At 43.1% G+C, this 25,853-nt stretch overlaps 2 protein-coding genes across 6 annotated transcripts; one reads left to right on the top strand and one right to left on the bottom strand.

Annotated features, from left to right (window-relative positions):
* Positions 1-431: 431 nt before the first annotated feature.
* LOC147517829 (uncharacterized) lies at positions 432-4,635 on the bottom strand. Of its 5 annotated transcripts, none has more exons than XM_086589900.1 (6): positions 2,865-4,635; positions 2,596-2,770; positions 2,206-2,518; positions 1,950-2,118; positions 942-1,031; positions 432-675 (listed from the first exon to the last, which is right to left on the bottom strand). In XM_086589900.1, exons 1-3 carry the CDS (start codon positions 3,077-3,079, stop codon positions 2,279-2,281), a joined length of 630 nt encoding a protein of 209 aa, XP_086446026.1. In that variant the 5' UTR covers positions 3,080-4,635; the 3' UTR covers positions 432-675; positions 942-1,031; positions 1,950-2,118; positions 2,206-2,278. The 5 variants fall into 5 exon arrangements, with proteins under 5 accessions (XP_086446026.1, XP_086446023.1, XP_086446027.1 ...); XM_086589897.1 differs by lacking the exon at positions 942-1,031 and having other exon boundaries at positions 2,865-3,181; positions 4,356-4,635; XM_086589901.1 differs by lacking the exon at positions 942-1,031 and having other exon boundaries at positions 2,865-3,127; positions 4,356-4,635.
* A 4,028-nt stretch (positions 4,636-8,663) lies between these two features.
* Positions 8,664-11,776, top strand: LOC147517828 (uncharacterized). Its single transcript, XM_086593725.1, has 2 exons — positions 8,664-8,816; positions 11,063-11,776. The coding sequence occupies exons 1-2, from the start codon at positions 8,664-8,666 to the stop codon at positions 11,774-11,776; spliced, it is 867 nt and encodes a 288-aa protein (XP_086449851.1).
* The last annotated feature ends 14,077 nt before the right edge of the window (positions 11,777-25,853 follow it).

The raw sequence follows: 25,853 nt of genomic DNA, 5'->3' as shown, positions 1-25,853 counted from the left end.
TGTGATGACGACTTTTAGCTGTCATGAAACAAGTTTAATGACATTTTTTCATTTAAAAAACATCCGTCATTATAGAGCCCGTCATAAAGTTGATGACGGTTTTGGAGAAGCTGACATTAAAACTCAAACTTAATATGACAAAAATTCATTTATAAACGTCATAACTGGATCCTTTTGCATGACATGTTTTACTTAACCGTCATAGTTTATTAGAAAAAGTGTCAAGAACTAAACCTTCATTTATGACTGTTTTTATTTAAGCGTCACCCTGAGAAACAAAAACGTCAAGAAATTAACACTAAAAACTGTGAAGAATTGGTATGCCACACGACAGTTCTTTGAAAGCCGTCATAACTCCTTTTTTTTTTCCTGTAAATTTGAAATTCATGTAAACCAATACATTCAAACACCTACAACTGGAGTCCATTACGGAAACAAGAATCATACTTTTATTACCAACATAAATTATTCCAAGAACTTGTTCATAACTTCATATTACATGATTTATTCACGGAGAAAAAAAATTAAATAACTCAAGCACGCACTTGATTCAAAGTCAAGTCTCATAATCCAACAACAATGCAATTTACATAACTCATGCATCCAACAAATTTCTAATCAACCGATCCATCTCAAACAAACTTAATTGAGCTACCGTGTTATCTCACTTATAACCTAAAAAACAATATGAAGAAGAATGTGTTAGTTTGTTTAATAAGTAAACTAAAAATATAATCATATAACGACTTCTACACAGTATTAAAAAAAATACACAAACAATGTGTTAGCACACTAAGTCAATAACTACTAAACGCAAGAGATACAATCAACTATGATAGATAATCATATTGGTTAAGCCCCAAATAACGTACACCACTGTAGGATATATCTAATCTGTATATATATCTAATAGGCAAAGGAAAGAACATAAGAAATCAGACCTAAATTCAAAATGTACGGTGGGAAAACTTCAGACTAAAGCTTTTCAAGTCTACTACTATCACCATGTTCCGGGCAATTGTCAGATGTAGCTTCAAAACAACACACAAAATAGAATTAAAACCTAAAACAGAAAGAAAAATATACTTGGTTTCGGCCACTAATATGTTAAGTTATGAAAGTCAAACCATTATGTACATGGACTTTAGCTTCAACATATTCAGTATCCAACCTTTCATGATGCCCTTAGTTTAAATCTAAAGGCTCTTGCAATGCTTGTGTTAGGTGAATCATACCTAATGGGCGAAAGTTCCTCACTTTTATCACAGAAGCGGGGAAAAGATAACAAATGGACTCTTCAGATTTTATCTAAATTCAATCACTGGGTTGTCACACTTTTCGCAAGATTCCGAGGCTGATCAACATTGTATCCCCGTAAGACTGTGAGATGATATGCTAGCAACTACAAGGAACAAAACTACAGAACAGAAGCATCTAAAAGAAAATCTCATCGTAAATGACTAAAAGTACAAAGTTACATGTATATTGTTGCCTGTGCTGTAAATTATAAAGGAAAAGCTGTTAAAATCTCGAAGCAATGCCAAATGCAACCTAAAGTAGTTGAAAGATGGGAACAAGTGTGTAACCTACACAAACAACGTTTCTGACATGCACATCTTCATCAGACGAAAAAAAAAGATATATCTACTTAAGAATACGACAAACAATTAGTGCATGCCACTGGTGCCATAGCCCTGACTTCACATTTGTATATCATCAAAAAACCAAGCCATTGAAGTTGGGAACTTTGAAAACATAATGTCATTATGCTTCCATCCAAGTATCCTACCAATAATTCTAAGCTACATACTTGTATAGTTGTATTATGTTGTACTATCATATGGGTATCACATCAATGAGGATTAAGATACACAACATGCTTAATTGATACAGCACAAAGGAGAATAAGGTCACTATATAAATGTTATGCTTCCAAGGAGAAATCATACCTGCAATGGAATTATGTTAACTACAGGTTGAAGACAATCTTCAACCTGAAGAACTTCGATAACTCAAACAGTTTCACCAGGGCACACCAACGAGGCCTCTCCTTTCGAACACATGACAATCAAGCAACCTTTGTGAGCATGAAGCTGCTGAATAACTGACTGTTGCTTGCTAACAAATGTACAAGATGACAATATTGTTACAAAGTAAAATAAACCACATGTATCATTAAGCATCTTCACTGTTATGGAAGCTAACCTAAAGCAAGCATCATGGGTCGCAATGACTACAGTAGGGAGATTTTCATCAACCAATGCCAAAGGGCCGTGTTTCATTTCCCCGTAAGTATTCCTTCAGTATGCATAAGAGCCACCTCTTTAACTTTCAAAGCACCCTCTAGTACTGTTGCATAATTGTAACCTCTTCCAAACACAAGAAGTGACTGCTCAACCATAAGTAGTTTAGCCAGATCCTTCATCTGTTGGTCAAGCTTCAACACTTCATCTGCCAAACTAGCCCACAGGTTTGGTTTCAAAGATGAAATCATCTCCATGTACTCAACAGGTCTTATCTGCTAATCACAATTTGAAATATAGAATCATTTATAAGTTAAATTATATGCCAATGGAAAAAAAAAATAGTAATTACCAATCGGCGGCTGCAAGGTGTCTCGAAAGAGGCACCAAATTTGTTAGAACTTTCACAGGCAGGGAGACATAACATTGAATCCCTTGGAGCAGCAACAAAGCAGTACTTATGCAAACCAACCATTTTATGCAATCCTCTAATACTAGATATGGCATTTGGAGTAGGGCTTTCTAAGCTGAAAATATTTCAGAATTGAAACTTTCTTATTGAAATAATGAGTAACGAGTGTAGACAAAAAAAAGGGGGGGGGGGGTGGTGATTTTACTTACAAGTGAAGTGGGCTGACTTGGAGAAGATGAGAATCAGGGGAAAGAAGTGAAGGAAGGAGATCAGGTGCAATGAAAACGAGAAGAGCTTTGCGTGTAGAGAGAAGAAGAGATGGTGTTTCAATGGGTGTTGGGCAGTTTCCTAGCTGTAAAAGTCCCACCCTTGCTCTTCCAGTACCATTGCTACTGTTACTTAATGCTTTCACTGTAAACTTCATTCTCTTCTTCTTATTATTCTCTTTTTGTGCTCTTCCAGTATCACACTACTATTGAAGTTTTGAAAACCATTAAAGAAAGTGAGGAACGAATTACCTCCATAGCTGACACAAACAAAAAAAATGCCATCTTTAAATGAGCTGACACCACAACCCAATTTCGAGCATCTCTTCTTTGTTAACCCAAAACGCAAAAAAAAGGAACACCAATTTGTTTTTTTTTAAATGTGAGGCCAGTATTCAAGAATGAGAGAAGATAGAGTGCGAGACCTAACATGGGTGGGTTCTCAACTTCTCATTGATGTTACAAGACGTTAGAGGACGGCGAAAATATTAAAGACATTGTGAAGTATCCAACCTTCATATAACTATGTCACATTATTTCAAACCTGTTTTAGTGACAGTGCATCCAAATCAAATCTTCATATAACTATATCGCATTATTTCAAACCTGTTTTAGTGATAGTGCATCCAAATCAAATATTCATATAATTATTGCATTATTTCAAACCGGCCTGTTTTAGCAAAGCATAAAGTACAGTAAGTCTTAGCACCAAAATATATTTCAAAAACAGAAAAGAACAAACACAACCTAAAGTTTAATTAGTTCAAGAGAACACATGCAAAACTGAATAGCTGTTTCCTTTAGCTGGTTCAACTACTAACATGCGCTGAACTATACGAAGTTCGTGTAAACAGCCTAAAATTAAAGCAAATAAATATGAGCATCTAAAGAAAATATCACCATGGATTGCTAGTGTTAAGTACCTACTTTAGCTACATAACTATTCATCCCCATGATTTCTTAAGGATTAAAGAAGCCAATAGTACCATAAAGATACACCTTCTGGTTTCAGCAGTGCCAAGTACGTTCATGGTCTACGATTAATTAAGTGCAAAAAATAATTTCGATATGTTTAATACATACTTTTGGTTCATAATCTCAAGCCAACTCTGTAAACTCTTCTGGTGTAAGGGAATTATCCCAAATGAAAGAAGAAAATCATGTAACATTTAAATTTCATCCAATTTCAGAAAGAGAGAGAGAGAGAGAGAGAGAGAGAGAGAGGGGGGTGCATTGTAATAATTTAATGCGAACAAATTCAAATCCAAAACGCAAGATGTAACCCCACACCACTTGAAGCAAAAATTTGGTTAAAATTGAGAGTTATATGCATTACCTTGACTGATCCAACGACTCCTATGGCTTCCATTTAAATCTGACAAAAATCAATAACAACAGCAAATAAAAAATATAATTTGGGAGAAAAGGAAGCACCTTTAATTTTTCTCCAAGGATATGCACAGAAGATGCTAGAGAAGGTACAACGGAGAAGATGCCCTAGGTCTCGAAGGGGATCGGAACACAGTGGTGTAATTGCGATTTCCTCCATTTTAACTCTACTAGGTTTCCAATATTTCGAGAGAACACGGTCTAGGGGAGCTTACATTTTTCATTATCTCTTTTTTTTTTTAGTCCTGTAATTTGATGAGTGCCCGATTGAATTTTTTTGATAAGTTTTATTTTTCATTCTCTCTCCAAAAGTCTATTGACGGTTTACCACTACAGAAGTGGTAGAGTTACTGATTTTGAACTTTTGTTTTTTTGGTTAAGTTCTTGACGGTTTAGTTGAACGCCAAAATGGTCTAACAACGATGCCCCAAAAAATTGTGAAAGGTGTTGACGGTTTAACATAGTGGCTAACTTGACTGTTTTAGAAGACCTGCCATAAAATCATCATATTGTTATGACACTGGTTCCATACCCGTAACAATGTCGCATCAGCCGTCATAAAAATATTATATTTTCTTGACGGCTGTGTCATACATGACACAATATTACAACAGCTGTCATAAAATTATCATATTTTCTTAACACTTGTATCATATATGACATAATGGTGCAACAACCGTCATAAAATTTTCACCAGGACACCTATCTTGATGGTTTCGACAAAACCATCAAGATAGATAAAAAAACAAGCGTCATAATGTCTTTTTTTTAGTAGTGGCGGCAACAGGTCCGAAGATGCTGGATGAGATTGAAGTGGTAAATGTGGGAGGAGAGGAGGAGAGGTTTACTGCGATAGGGGCCAGCTTGATGGGTGAATGGAAGAGTGAATTGATCCAGTTCTTATCGGAAAATCAAGACATGTTTGCATGGACCATAGAAGAGGTTACGGGGTTGGACCCTGAATTCGCATGTCATCGGTTACACATGAGAGAGGAGGCAAAGCCTGTAAGGCAAAAGATTCAGAGCATTAGACTAAAGTATGCAGAGGGTATTCGCGAGGAAGTGGCGTGGTTGAAGGGAGCCGGAATAATACGAGAGGTAGAGTTCACGGACTGGTTATCCAATGTGGTGGCGGTACCAAAAAAGAATGGCAAGGTACGGATGTGTGTGGATTTCACGGATGTGAATGCCGAGTGCCCGAAGGACAGTTACCCCAAGCCGCAGGTGGATGAATTGGTGGATAGGACATCAAGGTTTAAAATATTCTTGTTTATGGATGCGTCGATGGGGTACAATCAGGTTGCAATGTACAGGCAAGATAAGGAGAAAATAGCATTTGTGGTAGAAGGCGGCACATATTGCTACACAAGGATGCTGTTTGGGTTGAAAAACGCCGGAGCCACGTTTCAACGGTTAGGGGAGAAAATGTTTGAAAGCAAGATCAGGAGGGGGATGGAAATATACATCGATGACATGGTAGAGAAGAGTATGTCGGAGAAGGAGCATTTAGACGGATTGAGGGAAACGTTCGAGATATTGCGAAAATACAATCTGAAGCTGAATCCAGAGAAATGCACATTTGGGGTGACCACTGGGAAGTTCTTGGGCTACATCGTTACTCATAGGGGAATAGAAGCTAATCTAGAGCAGATAAGAGCATTGGTAGAGATGACGTCGCCACAAAATGTCACGGAGGTTCAACGTCTCGCTGGGAGGATTGCGGCATTGAACAGATTCATTTCCAAATCATCGGACAAGTGTAGACCGCTATACCGATTGTTGAGAAGCACGCCGGACTTCGTATGGACGCCAGAATACGAGGAGGCGTTTCAAGAGCTGAAGAGGTATCTGGGTAAAGCCCCATTACTTTCGCAGCCAGAGCAGGGGGAGAAATTGTACCTGTACCTAGGGGCCACCGAGCATGCGGTAAGTTCTGTTCTGGTCAGACTAGCAGATAGAGTGGAGAGACCGGTGTATTTCCAAAGCAAGACCTTGTTGGACGCAGAGATGCGGTATAGCAAAATGGCGAAATATGCCTTGGCCTTGATCTTTTCCACAATGAAGCTAAAACCATACTTTGAGTCTCATTCGATAGTGGTGGTGACCAACCTGCCACTTAAACAAGCGTTAAGGGCGGAGAAGTCGGGCCAAATGTTGAAATGGGTAGTGATGCTTAGTTCTTACGAGATACATTACCAGATTAGGACAGCAGCTAGAGAAAGCTCAAGCCGACGTAGAGTTTTTGGCAGAATTCCCAGCAGAGGACCCAACGTGGGGAGAGGAGATGGTCATGGAGTCAGACAAAGACGGGACACCCAATCAGTTGGATCCTTGGGATAAGCGGAATGGGTGGAGAGTGTTTGCGGATGGGTCAGCTACTAACCCATGCAGCGGTATAGGTGTGGTGTTGGTCACGCCGGACAATAACTGAATAGAGTTGACCATGAAGTTGGGATTCACAGCATCCAGCAACGAAGCAGAGTACGAGGCCGTTATAGCAGGATTGAGAATGGCGGAAGACCTGGGAGTGAAAGATTTGATAGTATATTCAGATTCAAACCTGGTGGTGTGCCAAGCAAATGGGGGTTTCGTGGCCCGATGTCCAAGAATGGCCAAATATTTGCAGGTGGTGCATCAAAGGGCTATCAAGTTCACAAAGCTTCAGTTTATACACCTAGGGCGGGGGGGAGAATAGACACACCAACGCTCTGGCTTATGTGGCCGCCGCCATGCCGGGGTCTGAGGAAAGGACTATAAAAGTAGGAAGATTGGGGAGGCCAAGCACAGAGGAAGTAATGGAGGTGTGCCATGTTGCAGAGGAAGAGGGTGGATGGATGGAGCCCATCAAATGCTTTCTAGAAGGAGGACTGGTGACGATTAAGAACAAAAAAAGGAGGTTGGAGCAAGTGTCTCGGAGATATGTGCTGATGGAAGGGGAACTGTATAGGAAGAACTTCAATGGGCCGTTGCTGAAGTGTTTGGGGCCGCAATTATCATCAGAGGTATTGGCAGAATTGCACGAAGGGAACTATGGGAGTCACTCCGCAGGGAGGACCACGGCACATCGGTTGTTGACGCAGGGTTACTTCTGGCCTCATATGAAACGGGATGTGGTCGAATTTGCCAAAAAGTGTGATAAGTGTCAGAGATTTGCGCAGAGGATATTTGCACCTGCGGAACCCTTGCATAACGTCTCCAGCCCTTGGCCCTTTGCCATGTGGGCGTTAGACATCGTGGGGCCACTGCCCATGGCTAGCGGCAAAAGAAGGTATATGTTGGCAACCACGGACTACTTCACAAAATGGATAGAAGTTGTCCCGTTGCAGCAGATAAAGGAGATTCAGGTGATTAAGTTTTTATGGGAGAATATTATATGTTGGTTCGGGCTGCCATATGCCATCATTTCAGACAATGGTACACAGTTCACAGGGGCAAAGGTGGCAGCGTTCCTTGCAGCCTACAAGGTGAAGCAAGGGTTCTCAGCACCCTACAACCCAGAAGGAAATGGGCAGGTTGAATCTTATAACAAGACGATATTAAACAGTCTGAAAAATAAGTTGGAAGATAGGAAGGGCGCGTGGGCCGACGAGCTGAACCATGTTCTGTGGGCTTATAGAACCACCCCGAGGACCACCACCAAAGAGACCCCGTTTGCCTTAGCGTACGGCATTGAGGCGTTAATTCCCGCGGAACTAGTGGCGACCACCAGGAAAACAAGAGCGGTGGAAAAAGGAACAAACTGGCGCATTTTAGCCGGAGATTTGAATTTGGCAGAGGAGAGAAGAGATTCAGCCCGCATCTGTCTGGAAGAGTATCATCAGAGACTACAGCGGCAATACAACAAGCGAGTCAGACCGCGGAAGTTCAAGATAGGGGAACTGGTGCTTCGCCGGGTGACACCAAGCACGAAGGAGGAAAATGACGAGAAGTTGGGTCCAAACTGGGAAAGACCGTACACCGTGATGGAGGAAGGGGGGTCGGGAACCTATAAGCTTCAAACAATGGAAGGAAAGCTAATAGCGAGGCCCTGGAACGTAAGAATGCTGAAAAGGTTTTACGAGTAAATATACTGAAGTTTAGAGCAATGTACAGAGGGTCCCAAATGGAGGACAATAGTTGTTTGTAAATATATAAAACTACAACACTTTTGTGAAAAGAAAATATGTTTATTTTCGCAATTTGCTGAATGGGAACGTGAACATAACAAACACCTGGGGCAATGAGAGGGACCCCATCTGGTCCCTATAAAGAGGGAAGCAGCGAAGGGGATGAGCCATTCGCTGACATTACTTGTGGAACAGATCCTGAGCAAGATGAGCTGCTCTAGCAAGAGGATGGAGTCGGCGGAGCGGGATGAGCCCTCCGCAGACAGTGGACTTGAAAGGCACATGGGGCAATGAGAGGGGCCCCTATAGAGAGGGAAGCAGTGAAGGGGATGAGCCCGTCGCTGACATTACTTGTGGAACGAATCCTGAGCAAGATGAGCTGCTCCAGCAGGAGGAGGGAGTATGCAGAGTGGGATGAGCCCTCCGCAAACAGCGGACTTGAAAGGCACATGGGGCAATGAGAGGGACCCCCTGTAGAGAGGGAAGCAGTGAAAGGGATGAGCCCTTCGCTGACATTAGTTTTGGAACAGACCCTGAGCAAGATGAGCTGTTCTAGCATGGAGACGGAGTCCGCGGAGCGGGATGAGCCCTCCGCAGACAGCTGACTCGAGAGGCGCATGGGGCAATGAGAGGGACCCATCTGGCCCCTATAGAGAGGGAACCAGCGAAGGGGATGAGCTCTTCACTGACATTAGTTATGGAACGGATCCTGAGCAAGATTGTAAAGTCCTGAATTATTAGTAAGGGTAAATTAGTAAAAGACATTTGAACCTTAGGGGCGATTACGTACTTGGCCAGTCGGATAGACGGTTAGTGTATGTACCACTGTACTTGTACCCCTACGAACGACAATCATTGGGTACCACTATAAGAGCCGGCCACTAATGAGGCGGGCTTGCTAGCCCGCTACTGTGGCAGCCCCGCTTGTCTACTAATGTGGCATTCGGGCATGCCCTCTATTGAAGCAATGACACCGCCCCCACTAATATGACACCCAAGTTATATATAGCAGTCCGAGATATGTCAAGGGATTTTTTCCATATGAAGCTTTAGGAAAGATTTCATACAAAGAGGGAAATATCTCGTCAAATAAGGAAAGGGTATTTTTAGCAATAAGATTCCTATAAATACCCAACAATCATTTCAAACAAAGAACTACGTGCATTTTTGAGACTTGATTCCAGAGAACAATTTGGATACGTAGGCAGCCATTGGTGGTACAGTCTCTCTCACTCCATATCAACCTCTCCAACAAGATCATTAGTGTGTTTGCGTGAGTTCTCACCCAAACATAATTGGCGCCGTCCGTGGTCCTTATTGACGGGCCCTCTTCCACGTTCCTTCTTCCAAGCACCATTAATGGCAAAAACTACAAGGTCTCAAAGAACAAGAATGCAAGAACACAACAACAACAAGACGAAAATCCGGAAATACTAATCAATCAGGAGGTGATAGAACAACCGGCTGCAACAGATCTGCAAGATCAGCCTTTTCAACTCCCAGTGCCACGACAACCCAGATCTAGACGTCCGACATCTCAGGCTCCAGTAACTCACCTTCAAGATCTAGATGTTACAAATGCAAACGGCGTAGATCCGATAACATGGAGATAGGAGATGAAGACATGCCGCTAGAAGTCTTTGCGCCGAGGTTCGAAGAGAGAAGGAGCATAGCAACTACTTGCGTAAGCAAATTGGACAAAGGGAAGCAAGTACAAAGGGATGACGCCGATGTCGTGATCTTCCACACCGCAAGAGCTCCCGTGATCCGGTGAAAATCGGAGTGTATCCAACCGACTACAATTTAATTACGGTACATCCCGGCCCATTGAAAAGCGGTCCCCGAAAGCATCGTCACCCAAGGTCAAACAGACATTCATCTCATTCAAGAAGACGATCCGGATCTCGAAATACTAACAACACTAGGCGATAAGTGGTCATAACATGACAAGATCATTGAATGTTGATCATAGCAGATCGTAAAGGTGGACAACATCCACCATAAGACGAAATGCTGAACGCCAAGATCGACCCTCGAGACGAATTGCAACATGACCTTAGACATGGCTTGAATGCAAAGAACCGATACGACACGGGTTAATGACGGTCAGCCCGAATATGGCCACACCAAAGAAATGGGTCCCCGCCGACAAAATTTAGCCCGCTTTTATCGGCATAGGTCTCGCAGCCCAAGGAACCAGCCAAATATAGAAGCAAGCAACAACCGGGGCGACAACACCGCGGAGATGCAACGTAGTGAAGTTACTCCTCAAGTCGTAAGTCTAGAAGCCACAAAAATTCACCATTCACGGAACAACAAATCAAAGACATCATCAAGAAAACAATGACTAATGTGGGTGTCACCGGAAGCACGATGGAAAGACCTTTGCAAGAAATGAAGATATCGCCGGAGATTTTCTCTAAAAATACAAAATGCAGAGCATCAGAAAGGATTCAAACAACCAGACCTTCCTACGTTCAACGAAGCAGGAGGAGACCCAAACGATCATGTTATGGAGTTTAAAAGCAGGGTAATTCTATGGCGCAAAGATGACCCCCATCGCGCAAACTTTTTCCGCTCACGCTAAAAGGAGAAGCTCTACGCTGGCTTTCCAGCTTGCCAGCTCAATCTATCGCGTCATTTCAGGAATTAGCAAACCAGTTCACAGATCGGTTTAAGCATAATTGGACACGTCCTAAGGATGTCAACATCTTGCTCAACACCAAGCAGCAAAAGGATGAAGCATTGGCAAAGTTCGTAATTCGTTTCCGCCAAGTGCAAGCAGAGGTCACCGATGTCCCTGACGTAATGATCATTCATGCATTCAAGGAAGGAGTCCATTTCGATAAAAACGGAATTTACAACTCCCTTGTACGGGACCCCCCACAATCAAAATCCGATTTGTTTGCACGAACACAGCAGTTCATTAACGTGGAGGAAGATGTTAGATCAAAAGCCTCAAGAGACAAAGACTTCCGGAGTAAAGACTCAAACGATGGTAAAGGCAAACAGAAGCAAAACATATCGGAAGGACCACAACAGAAGTTAGAATACAACAAGGTTAACACAGTTCGTGAAGAAATGAAGCTCACTCCATTAAATGCCAAGTACAATGTGATATATGAAAAGATCAAGGGGCGCAACTTACTTTTTCCACCACTACCCTTGCCTGAAAACACTAAGTCTACACGTGACAAAAATCTTTGGTGTCACTTCCACAATGATTTCGGCCATGAAACAGAGAGTGCAGATCCCTCAAGGGAAAATACGAGGCTAGTCGACAAGGGACAATTAGATGAGTTTGTGCTTTCAAAAACGGTGAAACAAAATGTAGCAATGATCGCCACAATGTCATACTAGCCGGTCATGCCAAAATCAATGATGTTTCACCTAACAAGGCAAAAGTGTGAACAACGAGCAAAGTTTGGTTTCTTAGGGGAATTTTATCACGCCAATAACATTGATTTTGTTGAAGGAATTCGCTCGTAAAACCACGAGCTTGGTCCCCTATGTTTTAGTGATAGAGATCTAATTGGCGCCCATCATCCTCATTATGATGTCGTTGCCATTTCAGCTTTCGTTGGATTATGGCGAAGTTCAAAAGATCATGATAGATATTGGAAGCTCATTCGGCCATTTTTGCAGGTTGCTACAAGAACATGCAAAACGCCGAAAAATTTAATTACTACGAAAAGTACTCCAATCATTGGGTTTGACGGAACCGCAAATAACTCCAAGAGGGAAGAGTCTCTACCACCACGCCATGGACAAGTCTATTGACATTGAATTCCTCCTGATGAATTGCAAGTCCCCGTACAATGCAATCCTAGGAAGAGACTGGCACCACAACATGGGCGCAGTAGTCTCTACCTTTCACCAGGCAGTAAAATTCCCATCTCTCGACAAAATTTGTAAGGTGCGCTGGTGACCGATGGCTTCCCACAAATTGTCACGAAAGTCTTGGATGAATATCGTCAGTCGGATATGCGGGGAAATACAATTCTCAGTAATTCGCAAGCAGTGTCTAAATCAGAGTTAGCCACGCACAGTATTTATACTGCTAGTTCACAAAATGAAGGACCGCCGACTATCGACCGCCTCTTAGAAGTTCAAATTGGGAATTTAGGCGGACAAACAACTTTCATTTCGGCAGAACTGACGGAAAATGAACAAAAAGAAATGGTAGCACTCCTCAGAAAAAACAAAAAGATCTTTGCTTGGTCAGTCGAGCAGATGCCAGGGATCAGCCCAGAAGTTGCATGCCACACACTTGACATGGATCCTACCATCAAGCTAGTTCGGCAGAAGCCTAGGCGCATGGCCCCAGATAGAAAACTCAAAGTCAGAGAGGAAATTGATCGGTTACTCTCAACTCAGTTCATAATGACCAGGCCATATCCGCGGTGGTTGTCTAACGTGGTTGCAGTGCCCAAGAAAGATGGTAAAATGAGAGTGTGCATTGATTTCACGAACCTTAACAAAGCTTGCCCGATTCATCCCTACCCTCTTCCACGAATATCGGAATTGGTAGATGCCACGCCCGGCTACCCACGCTTATCATTTATGGATCGTGATTCGATACCACCGATCCCCGCTAGCTGTTAAAGACCAAGAAGCAACTGCATTCATCACTGACCAAGGGATTTTTTGTTACCAAGTTATGCCTTTCGGTTTAAAAAACGCAGGGGCTACGTACCAAAGGATGATCAACACCATATTCGGAGATATGTTGGGCAAGACAATGGAAGCTTACATTGATGACATGGTTGTAAAATCCAAGCACAGTGGCGATCACATCTCTGACTTACAATCAGTTTTTGACAGAATTGACGAATTCAACATGCGGCTAAATCCTTTGAAATGTGCTTTCGGACTGATATCAGGAAAATTTCTAGGGTATTTGATGACTCGTCGAGGCATCGGCTAAGCCGAACAGATCCGATCCATTCAATCCATGCCCTCTCCAAAACAAAAAGGAGATTCAATGTACCACATGTTTAGCGAAAAAGACTAAATCGTTTCATCTCTAAATACTCTGACCGGTGTCATCCTTTCTTTCAGACGTTAAAAGACTCAGCAAAGTGGAATGATGATTGTGAAAATGCCTTTCAATCAATTAAGAACTACCTTGTCGCACCACCAATCTTGGCCAGCCCAGCTACAGGGCAACCTGTTGGAGCTTACTTGGCCGCTACAGATACGGCAGTAAGTGCAGTCCTGTTCATCGATGGAGAAGACGGTCGTCCAATCTTCTTCATTAGTAAAACACTAACGGGGGCGGAAAGCAGATATTCGAGAATTGAAAAAATTGCTCTAGCCTTGGTTCATGCTGCCAGACGCCTCAAGCCATATTTCCAAGGAAGACTGATCAAAGTGTACACGGAATATCCTCTACGCAAAGTTTTCCGAAGTGCCCAGGAATCAAGTAGACTCGCGGAATGGGACATCTACTTAAGTGCTTATAGCATCAATTTTGAACCTCGCATTTCAGAAAAGGGTCATGCACTTGCATCCCTAATGGCAGATTTCCCTATCGACGATTTTGTCCCCGAAGTCAACCAAGACAGCAGTATCTATAGTGAAACGGCTATAGTTGGGGGCGAGGAAGCCCTGCCAAAGCATACTGACCCTTCATCCGATTCATGGATTGTTTACACGGATGGCTCACACAACAAATCCGGCTCTGGATTAGGATGTGTTTTTATCAAGCCAGATAAGTCAACCATTGAGCTTCGGTTAGTTTTGGGTTCAAGGCCTCCAATAATGTAGCGTATATGAAGTGTCATGTACGCAATGCGCACAGCTTTGGACTTAGGAGTTCAAAAATTACAAATTTTCACTGACTCACGGTTGGTGGCAGGGCAATTCTCAGGCTCTTTTGAAGCCCGAGACGATAAAATGGCAGCATACCTAGACCTAATTCACATACTTGCTCACCAGTTTGAAACCATCCAGATTATACAAAGGCCTCGGAATGATGTTCGACATGCAGACGCTTTAGCATATCTATCCGCAGCAGTAGACATTGATGGACCAAGACAAGTTAACGTTGATTTCCAGCAAGACCCGAGCATTGACTTGTCCTTAGAACAACTCACAGACATCTACATCAACGCGTGTTGCTTTTTCAGTATGGATAGGGAACATCTACCATCGGACATTAATATTGTCAATACGAGGAAAAGGAAGTATGATATTCCCCTACAAGACAAGCCCAGTGAAGACGCTTCCCAGAAAGATGGAAACATGACTCTTCAAGAAAATGATGCAGACTCCTGCTCTATACCTGAAAGTAACGATCAAGGTGACGACAAAATTACAGAAGATCCCGACAACTTCACTTACCCAAATATCGTGGCAGACATCGACGATTGGCGCACACCGGTCATTGCATTTCTACGCAATGGCATAGTCCCTGCAGAGCCCAAGATCGCAGATAACGTCAAAAGAGACTCATGGAAGTTTATACTCGTATCTTCATCCACAGGAACTCTGCAATTGTACAGGAAAGGTAATTCATTGTCTCCTATGCCGAGGTGTCTCACAACACAGAAGGAACAGCCGTGCTACAAGAAATCCATGCAGGATATCGCGAAATCATTCGGTGGTCGGTTTGGCTCATAAGGCAATGACGCAAGGATATTGGTGGCCTCATATGCAATTGGATGCGAAAAACATTTCCCGGACATGTATTCCTTTGTCGAAACACTATCATTTGGGTACTCTTCCAAACAATCGAGCTACACCCGATTTTCACCATGGCCATTTGCAAAATGGGGTTTAGACATCATTGGGCCCCTACCTAGAGCTCCGTGGAATGTTCGCTTTCTCCTCATAGCTACAGATTACTTTTACCAAGTGGGCGTATACAACCTTTGGTGCACATACAAGCTTCGGACGCCGACGGTTTCCTATGGAAGGATATAATTTGCCGATTTGGTATCCCCTACCGAGCTAATATCGACAATGGAAAGCAATTTGATGCGTAAGAAATACACGGCTTTGTGCTAGTCTCCATATTCAAAGACAATTTTTCTGCACCCTATCACCCCCAAGCAAATGGGCAGGCCGGGACAAATAAATCCATCTTAGCAATCCTCAAACGCCGACTTCGACAAAGGCTAAAGGCAAGTGGACAAGGGAGTTACCAGCCGCTCTATGGGCGATAGAACAACTCCAAAGCCGACAGAATGTCACCATTTAACCCGGGCGATGGAGCGTAAGCGGTATTACCCACGGAAATTTTTGTCGAGACGACCAAGCACCGCTGCCTTAAATGATGGCCATAATGACGAATTAGTAGCTCATTCAAAGGCCAATCTAGATGAAGTCTTGCGAGGAAAGTATTGCTCGCTCCTCCATTACCAAGCCGCAATGAAGAAGCAATATGACAAGAAGCTTCGCTTTGAAAGTTTTTCATCCAGCGACCGGTCTTGTGTAGACAATCAAAGATCATCGAGGCAGGAAGCTAGGCTAAAACCGGGAAGGACCTCTTATCATTGACCGTCTCGCCTCTAAGGGCGATATTTCCTTCTTCGCGACAATTTCGAACCCCTCTCCGAAACCATGGAATGCGCCCATCTTAGGCGTTTTATCGTTAAATTGGTTTCCCATTAGTACAAATTGGTAGCTTGAGTGACAGCTCCTTAGTGTTTGTCCATGAGACGACTAGCTATGTTGTTTCAAATTTCAAATCATCAATAAAATTTCATTCTTCCATATTTGACTTCCATTCAAAGAAGACACGCATACGGTGTATATAAATTCCTCAAAAGCAATGTACAGAAAGCACTCTAGTTCAGTCACCACCACCTTAGTTTAGGTGAGGTTGGTATTTAACCTACACAAATTCAAAGTCGCGGAGTTTTCGCTTGCAAAACCTTACTCCACGCATCAAAAGTCATGGAGTTTGGCGCTTTGCAAAACCTTACTCCACGCATCAAAAGTCGCGGAGTTTTCGCTTTGCAAAACCTTACTCCACGCGATCAAAAGTCGTGGAGTTTGCGTTTGCAAAACCTTACTCCACGCATCAAAAGTCGTGGAGTTTGCGCTTGCAAAACCTTATTCCACGCATCAAAAGTCGTGGGAGTTTGGCGCTTTGCAAAACCTTACTCCACGATCAAAAGTCGCGGAGTTTGGCGCTTGCAAAACCTTACTCCACGATCAAAAGTCGCGGAGTTGGCGCTTTGCAAAACCTTACTCCACGCATCAAAAAGTTGTGGAGTTTGTGTTTGCAAAACCTTACTCCACGCATCACAAAGTCGTGGAGTTTGCGCCCGCAACACCTTTACTCCACGATCAAGAAGTCACGGACTTGCATATGCAATATATTGACCCACGCACCAGAAAATCGTGGGGTTAGCATTTACAATACCTTACCCCACTCATCACAAATCACATAGCAATCAAGCGGGAATGACTATATAAATGCAAACCAGTTTATCGTGTCTATCAACAAAATGAAATTTCTGTTTCCCAAATTTTACATTATCACCTAGGTGTTCTTCAAGATAAAAGAGGTTGTGCACGATCGACACTTAATTCAAAGCATTCTAAGTTAAGTACCTTAACTAAGTTAGTTATTCGCGGGCATCGCAGAAATTGTGACCACAATCGTTTCATTCTTTTATAGTAATATGATGTCTATTCTTCGCCGTAAGGAACGAATTCCATCCGCAAAGAGGGGGTGTATGTATCAATCTGTACTTGTACCCCCTACTTAACGACAATCATTGGGTACCACTATAAGAGCCGGCCACTAATGAGGCGGGCTTGCTAGCCCGCCATGTGGCAGCCCCGCTTTGTCTACTAATGTGGCATTCGGCATGCCCTCTATTGAAGCAATGACACGCCCCACTAATATGACACCCAAGTTATATATAGCAGGTCCGAGATATGTCAAGGGATTTTTCCATATGAAGCTTTAGGAAAGATTTCATACAAAGAGGGAAATATCTCATCAAATAAGGAAAGGGTATTTTTAGCAATAAGATTCCTATAAATACCCAACAATCATTTCAAACAAAGAACTACGTGCATTTTTGAGACTTGATTCCAGAGAACAATTTGGATACGTAGGCAGCCATTGGTGGTACAGTCTCTCTCACTCCATATCAACCTCTCCAACAAGATCATTAGTGTGTTTGCGTGAGTTCTCACCCAAACAGTTAGCCTGAGAAAAAAAAAATCTAAGGTCTCATATAACTGGTTACTTAGAATATACGAAAATTGAAAAGAAGTTAAATAATAAGTGATAAAATAATTCGATACGTAGTAAACTCGGGGGCGCCTAACTAAATAATTTAATAGTCAATAAGAATCTGTCGCCTGTAAACCCGAAAACTGTAAAACTGGACAAGTCATTCGACGACAACGTCGCAATTACAGTATCGTGTGCGTAAACTTGGGCGTTGCACGCGAGAGCGGGGGATTCAAAACCTTGTTGGATGCTAAATTAGAAGGTAAGGGTAGGATGGTCTTTTGGCTAAAAATTAGACAAAATCGCACCAAACAAAATCCCCAAATCAAATCGCACCTATTTTTTTTCCCCAATTTTGCTATCTCTTGAAACCCTAAGAGAGAGAGGATTCAATCGATTAGAACCTCAATTCTTCATGCCCAAACCTTAGAAACCTTAAACCCAAGTGTGAGGATTCAAAATTTCTTGGAATCGAGTCGTACCAAGGTAAAATGTGAGTTTAATTTCTTCCTAAATAGATATTTAAACTAAATTTCGATGGATTAGGGGTGTATGGATGAAATTAATTGAATGGGGGTGTTGGTAATGTCGGTAGTAGCTATTTGGTGAAGATAGAGTGGAGCGAATTGGTGGAGAAGCAAGCTAAGGAGCTATTCTTGCTGACTCGGCAAGAATTATAAATATTCAATCTATTTTAGAGCATTGATGCTAGTTCATACTTGTTTAAGATCACGTTGAGTATTGAGTGAGTGAGAAAGAACACCCACTTAGTATTATTGGATTAAATGTGAATTGAAGAGTGGAATTTGTTGTAGTTAGAGTTGGGAAAAAAAATCGTAATAGTTAGTGGGATTGATAGATATGATTGGCGATGATGTGCGGTCCTACAGTGGCTGTAAATGACTACAGAGCCCTGTCAGAGGAACAATGCTAGCAATGGCCTGTAGCTCTGTTATCTACAAAACCAAATTCTTAACGTCGAGATTCTTCTCGACTTTCGTAGATAAGAATTTCCTCGTTAGTTTGATAAACTCTAACGACCGACGTATACATTTGATGTTATAGGAGTGAATTCGAGTGGATTTGGTTAAGTGGACTTGATTCGGTTAAGTGGGCTTGAGGAGAACGGAGCTTGCTAAGGTAGGAACATACATACTAATATATAGCATGCTTATTTTCATGCATAATTTGATTTGTTTAAATTGTTAAGAGATAGTTTGCGTATCAACCATGCATGTATATATGGTATTCATGTTTTGCATTTGTATTTTTCCGCGATATAAACTAAATATACGAATAGCTTTTGTGTGAAAAATGAGTTTGCGAAATCGGGGTAGTGGGGATGTATTTTCTTTGTTAAAAGAGTAAAACTGGTTTTGGGAAGGGTTCTCGTCTCTTGTCTCAGTAAGGAGACAGAGAGATGGATTTTGTAATGCAGGTAAGGATTACCCGATTGTTTGTAACTAGGTGTGAGGTTCTGGATTGTTCCCGGGATGGTTGTTGTTATTTACGATGATTCGCCGTTTGGGAATCATCGGTTGTTATTTACTATGACTGGCCCGTTTGGGAGTCATAGGTTGCTTTTACTCGATTGTGGGAAATCCAGGAACTCACGCCTACAGAATCAATAGTTTAAAAGGAAAACTAAATATGAAATTATAGTATTTTGAAATAACCGGTAATACGAGTATATATATATATTACTATGCTTATCACGAGGGGATTTGGAAAAGAATTGGTGAATTCCTATAAAGAAGGAACTGTTGTGGCATTTCCGGAGACGGCAGTTCGCTCTAGGATTCCAACTGTGGTGTACACCTTTCGAGGTGGTGGGCCACCTTTAAAGGGATGCATCACAGGATGTAGTCCGAGAATTCCTTTTTACTTTTCTAGATAACCATGTTTATGCGTGTCATCTTTGTATGGTGATTAGCTTGTGTGAGGTTACATGCTACCTCGATGAGGTTTAGATGCGAGGAGTGAGAGTTTAGTCCACTCCTGGATGTGTGTCAGGATCCTGAGCAGTCTGCAGTCGTCGAACGGTTGATCACCGTAAGTTAGGTGACAGCCCGTATGGGGGTCGTGGTCATAGGGTCCACCTGAGCCCTAAAAGCTTTGGGGATTTTGTGTGTACGAATACGACAACGGCATTTCAGCTCCCTGCCGGTAAAATCAGGAAAACAACGGTGCATGGTTCACACTGGAAAGTACTGAACCAAGATTTGCCTGTGACTGGGCCTGAGTACCAGTCGTACCCTCACCATTCTAATAGGATGCAGCGGCCACAATAGTTGTATGATGATTGCGAAAAACTCTATTTTGTATATCAATGAAGCATGTCGAAATGATTTCTGCTAGTTAGTGATGTATATATATAGTCACGATATTTGAATACTTTTATGGAAACCCTGCATGTTTTAAATGTTTTCTATAAGTAAACTATTTATTGGTTCTGTGTGTTTCTACTGGGCATAGTTGTTTTGCTCATCCTACATTAACATTTCAGTCGAGCCCGTTGCAGAGGAGACTTTCCCTACCACCGAGGATGATGGTTATGGAGATTTGGGTGGTTTCCCTTATGCTTGACGAGGACAGAGTCAAGTTCATATTTTGGGTTGTATAGAGATAGTCTAGTCATTTGGTTGTATATATAGAGAGCTCCGCTCCTTTTGATGTAATAAACGATGTATTGGAGTAATAGTTACCTTAAACCTTTTGCGGATATGTGTATATACATCTCGGTTGTTTAGAAAGTGGATTTTGGATATATATATATATATATATATATATATATATATATATATATATATATATATATATGTTGTTGGATGGGTATTTTGCGATGTCCAGGTTTTATGACAGGTTTTCGTATAAGAAACGTCGATTAAACAAAGGAAACTCTGCCGATATTTTGTTAGAATCGGGATAGCGACTGCCTCGAGATTCACTCCTCGTCCTCGGGAGGTGTGTTGGGTCTCGGGGCGTGACAAAGATGAGCTGCTCCGGCAGGGGGATGGAGTCAGCGGAGCGGGACGAGCCCTCCGTAGACAGCAGACTTGAAAGACACATGGGGCAACGAGCATAACCCCATCTAGCCTCGGGAGAGAGAGTGCTTTGGAAGGGGACCTGAGCAGGATGAGCTGATCCAGCAGAATGAGCGATCCGGCGGAGCGGGATGAGCCATCCGCGAACCTCAAACAAAAAGATACATAGGGCAATGAGAGGGACCATCTTTGGCCCCTAGAGAGAGAGAGAAGCAGCGGATGGGGTGAGCCCTTCGCTGACATTAGTTGTGGAACGGATCCTGAGCCAGTGGAGCTGTCCCAACAGGAGGATCGAGCCTGTAGAGTGGGATGAGCCGTCGCCAGCATCGGGATGAGAGGTAGACATGGATGAGAGGTGCGCAATCGAATTAAATAAATGAAAGGAGGGGGCAGGAGGGAAGACGGCAGGAATATAGCTCACAATCACATAGCAAAATATATTAAATCAAGGCGAGCCATATTGCAAGTTAATAACAGTGTGGTGACAAATGGAAAAGACAAGCCAAATTGTAAAGTTAACAACAGTTTGTATACATATTAAAAACTAGGGCATTCCCTAGGTGGACGATTCAAGGTTGGCTTCTCCAACAGCATCATCAACAACGGCCTTATGGGGATCTTCGAGGACGGCTTCGGGAAGGGGGTTTGCGCCCATCTCAAGGTGTTCTGAGGTTCCAGAGGGATCTGCGGCTACAGAAGGGTCAGCGGCCTCAAGGGAATTGGCCACCGGGACAGTAGGCTGAAGAGGTAGAAGGCAGCCCTCTTGAGTAAGCCAGTCGAGTTCCTCCTGAACCTTCCGGGCCACTCGCTTCTCAGCCAAAGCTTTGAAACGATCACGAAAAATCGTCATATCCTTTCGTGCTGCTCTAACATTTTGGCGGTTTCATCTTTGTGGGCTTGGGTGAGGGCGTCCACGGCCTGCTGGTGTTGTTGGGTGTGGGCATTCGAGTCAAGCAAATGGTGTTGGAGAAGTTCTTCCCTTTGGCAGCGCAGGCGTTCATTGACGGAGTCCATGTACCGCTAATGGGAAGCTTCGGACGCAATCAGCTAGTCCTGAGCTTGGACTTTGGTCAAATTGGTGGCGGCCAGGTCTGACTCAAGACCGGCATAAGACGCTCGCAAACCTGAGGGGTTGTTGAGTTCTTGCTCCAAAGCGGTCACCTTGTTCCTAGCGCGGAGAAAGCCGCGGATCATAAACGAGATGTCAAGGCTCACCTGAGTAAAAAAGGGAGAAGGGTAAAAAAAAAAAAAAAAAGAAGAAGTTGTACCCGTTCCCAGTTGGTGTACAAGGAAGTGCAATGCGAATCAAATGAACCTCCATCCGCATAAGCAATGTCCTTGGGCAAATGGGCATTGTAGAACAAGGAGGAGGCCACGGCAGCATTGTCCAAAGTGGAGTCTGTGACATTTACCTTCCGATTTCACACATTGAAGATAGGACAAAAGTCCTTAACCGGAGCAAGAGTGGAGGCGGGCTCCTTACCAAGTCGGCGGGTGCTGGGAGGAGAGGCAGCCGGACAAGAGGGTGGAGAAGAAGGGGTGGGGCCTTCGAGCAGGGGGGCCTGATGAGTTGGGGGGACAGGCTCAGCAGAGGTGGATGGCCGCGGCCTCTTGGCTGGCGGTTGATCGGCGGGGGCATGCATGGCAGTGGGGGGAACTTCCATCACCTCGTCATTAGAGTCACTATCAAACAATTTTTTGCTTGTGGACGTCCATATCTGCGACAGGTGAAGGGCGAGAGGTGAACTAGTCGTCCCAATGGGATATAGAGCGGTAGGAGGGGTGGAGATCTTGAGGTTCACGGGAGGCAGAAGAATGGGAGGAAGATCGAGGGAGGGGGCGAGGGGAGTTATGAGAACGAGACCACTTCTTGGAAGGGGGAGATGCACGGGGCTTGCGTTCCTTGGGAGGGGGAGGGTGAAAAAAGGGACCTGTTAAGCCGCGGAAGGTGTTAAGGGCGGGGATGGGCAACAATGGAGTAGCGGTGGTGGGATGAATACCTAAAAGGACAGCTTGGGCGGGGCCAAGGTTGCGGATTTGAGCAAAAATAGGGCAGGAGATACTATCATAAATTCCAAATTTGGAATCTGGGTGCCAGCCTGCAAAGAAGAACAGAGGTGAGTTAGTAGATCAAAGAGAAAACAATTCGAAAGAGGATAAAGAGCTATTATACTCACCGCAGAGTCTGAAGGCGAGGTGGTTAAGAGTCAGGATAGGAGGTATGTCCGCGGACAGAAAGTTGCCTGATACATAGAGCGGATAGTGGTGCCACACTTTATCTGAGGTGGTAAGCTTAAGGAGAAAAGATTGTTTCTTAGGACGAACGTAGAAGGACTGATAGCCTATACTGACGTCCTTGGTGCTGGTTTTAAGGTAGTAGTGGGAGTAGATATCGTGGCTGATAATTTTGGGGTCATGGGACTTGTTATAGGAATTCGCAGCATACATTATCTGCCAGAAATTCCCAATACCTTGGCATGGGGGAATGTTGAAATGGTTGCAAACTTCAACATCCAGCAGTGTGAGGGGAAGCCGCAGACCGACAACCATTTGACCCACGGTGATGACAAGAGAGCCCGGCCAACGGGGAATCAAATGGGGGTAGTGGGTGACAGAGGGCACGTATTCTAGTATGACTTCGGTTGGAACATCGTAGGCCGCTCTAAAGGCGTCCAAATTAAGTCTACGAGATCTGGGTGGAGGCGGCAATAAAGTGGTGGGGCGACCGGAGGTGAAGGGCACAGTAGTAGAGTCAGGGGGCGGGGAAGAAGGCACGCCCGCTGAATAGGAAGAGGAAGAGTCACCAGATTCGCGGTCCGTCATCGGAAGGAAGATGAACAGATTCCAAGAATTGAAATATTTTAAAATGAGAAAGGGAAAATAGTTCACTAAAAAAGAGAGGGATCAAGATAACGTACCGATCACTAACGTAAAGGAGATAGGGAAGTCGTAAAAGACAGCCGGAGAGAAAGGAAAGCACCGGGAAAACCACCACAGGGAACTGCTCGTGCGCTGGTGAAGGTTGGTGAAGAGGAAAAATGGGGGAGTTTGAGTAAAGGAAGAGAAGGCGTTTGGGCAAGAAAAAGGAAAGTGAGGGAAGAAGAGGAAGAGAGAGGGGTTTAAATAGGTGGAGGGCAAAACTGTAATTTTGGGCGGTGGGGAAACCGAAGCATCAACGGAGGCTCCAGCCAGAGGATGACACGTGGACGCACGGGAAACTAAGGGCCGCTAGAAAAACACGCACGTGATGAGTACCTGTCCCATCGCACGCGTCCCAAAGTGACAGATATGCAATGCTAAAGAAATAGAATGGTGGAGGTTCTCGACCTCGGGCCAATAATATGACCGCGAAGTCGAGAAGGGGCATTTGTAGTGGCCCATTATGTGCCAGAGGACTAAGTTAAAGAGGACGAGGCAAGGCAAGGTAAGCGGGTAGGTTGGGGAGCAGCGGGACAGTGCCGCGGAACCCTAAGGGCAGACGTGGCCGAAGTACAATAAAGGGAAGGCCGTTAGATGGAGGAATAGATGGATGGTTTAGATCAAGGAGGAAGGGGTATATAAAGAAGTGGAGGTGGATAGAAAAAGGGGGGGAGGGAGAGAGAAAAAAAGAGGAGAGAAAGAGAGAAAAGAGAGTGGTGAGATCTGAGTCTTGTGTGTTGTAATAATTCAACTATTGCTTCCTACTTTGTGGTCTTAGTTTAGGTTCTTATAGGAACCTAATAAAAAAAACAAAACATCGGGATTCAATTGATTAGAACTAAAATGAAAAAGAAAAACACCAAAACCTATCTATTAAAAATAAGTTGTAGTTGGTTTGTCTCATGGTACTATGGTATGAATAAAAACGTATGTTAGTGTCCCCTAAATACCATGAGTCAGAAAGCATCTCTCTAAAAAAGAGCTTCCTCATTCGCAAAATACCCTCCTTAAATGAAGTCTCCTAAATACCCGACTCACTGAAATTTTGAGCTGGAAGAAGATGAACTTCTCCTTAAATGATATAAACACTTTGAAAGATCAACAAGGTGGTCAATTTATCAGAAATAAGCAAGGGTTAGACAGACCCTGTGATATAATATGTTCCATCTTTGTTGGTTTTTGGTCCTCTTCTAGATAGTGAGCTCGATGTACTGATAGTGGAGGATGCAATTGGGACTCAATATGTAAAATTATCTTAATGAATACAGGTACGGGTCTGTCTAACCCTTGCTTATTTCTTTAAAAAAAAAAGTATGATGCATGATAGTTTACGACCCAGCCCAAGAAACCATGAGTCGTGATCTTGGGAGGTCTGAAAGTTTCAGATGCTAAATACACTTTTTAAAATGAAAGAGTTGGAAGAACAAAATGAAGTAAGAGTATATTGAGATCCCCACCTACAATACATGACATGAGATATCTGTTAAGGGTAAAAGTTCATCAATGTCGAGAAAAAGACAAATTTCAACCAGTTGAGAAGAACTCAATAATCGGTAAAGCTTATTAATATAATTATGTTTCCAAATAACAAAGTGGCCGGTCTTTCTCACTTCGCGAGTTCACAATCTCTTTAATTCAGTCAAGAATTTACAATCTCTTTAATTCAACCCCAGAACTCATATACATATATAAGTACAAACTGCATTATTACAAAAGAAGAATGCATACCTGGTCTCTAATCTCTTCCCCGACTTTGCGAATAAAAAGTGCCTCAGATTCAAGTATAGGGAAATCAACCTCTTCAAATCCGAACAATCGAGAAACCTTAATTAACAAACAAATAAAAATCCATCAATATATGCTAATGGAGTGGATTTCATATCTTGTACCCCTACTGTGTATGTATAAACTTAAACTATGAAGCCATGATGATGTACAGGAAGAGGAATCTAGAAGTCGGGATCCCCCCGCCTCCTTGAGAATGGAATCAAAATGTTCCTATATTCTGAAGAGTATTAGCACATATGCAACTGGCTTGGTAAGATTTTTTTTTCTTCGTCCAAGGTTGGCTCCTCGATTGATTATCTAATTTATTCAGATTCATCATGTATAGTCTAATCGAAAAGAGTTTTACGGATCACTCTATTCCAATTCTAGTTCATGGTGCGTAGAAGCGGACAAATGAAAAGCAAAACTCCCCGCCGGTTTCCTAAAGTTCCACATTTTACCCTTAAAATCTTAGCTATTACTACTCGCACTTTTCCTAACGTATTTC

The sequence above is a fragment of the Coptis chinensis genome, chromosome 2 (genome assembly GCF_015680905.1).
Source record: "Coptis chinensis isolate HL-2020 chromosome 2, ASM1568090v1, whole genome shotgun sequence".
Taxonomy (NCBI): Eukaryota; Viridiplantae; Streptophyta; class Magnoliopsida; order Ranunculales; family Ranunculaceae; genus Coptis; species Coptis chinensis.
This window is presented reverse-complemented; position numbering and strand designations above follow the sequence as displayed.

What these genes read in the sequence shown, in the direction of transcription:
- LOC147517829 (XM_086589900.1), bottom strand. Translation starts at nt 3,079, where the DNA reads ATGAAGTTTACAGTGAAAGCATTAAGTAACAGTAGCAATGGTACTGGA. An exon ending in CAAGTCAGCCCACTTCACTT is followed by an intron (nt 2,771 to 2,864) that starts GTAAGTAAAATC and finishes AAATATTTTCAG; the next exon opens with CTTAGAAAGCCCTACTCCAA. An exon ending in CACCTTGCAGCCGCCGATTG is followed by an intron (nt 2,519 to 2,595) that starts GTAATTACTATT and finishes TGTGATTAGCAG; the next exon opens with ATAAGACCTGTTGAGTACAT.
- LOC147517828 (XM_086593725.1), top strand. Translation starts at nt 8,664, where the DNA reads ATGAGCCCTCCGCAGACAGTGGACTTGAAAGGCACATGGGGCAATGAG. An exon ending in TGCTCCAGCAGGAGGAGGGA is followed by an intron (nt 8,817 to 11,062) that starts GTATGCAGAGTG and finishes GCGTCATTTCAG; the next exon opens with GAATTAGCAAACCAGTTCAC.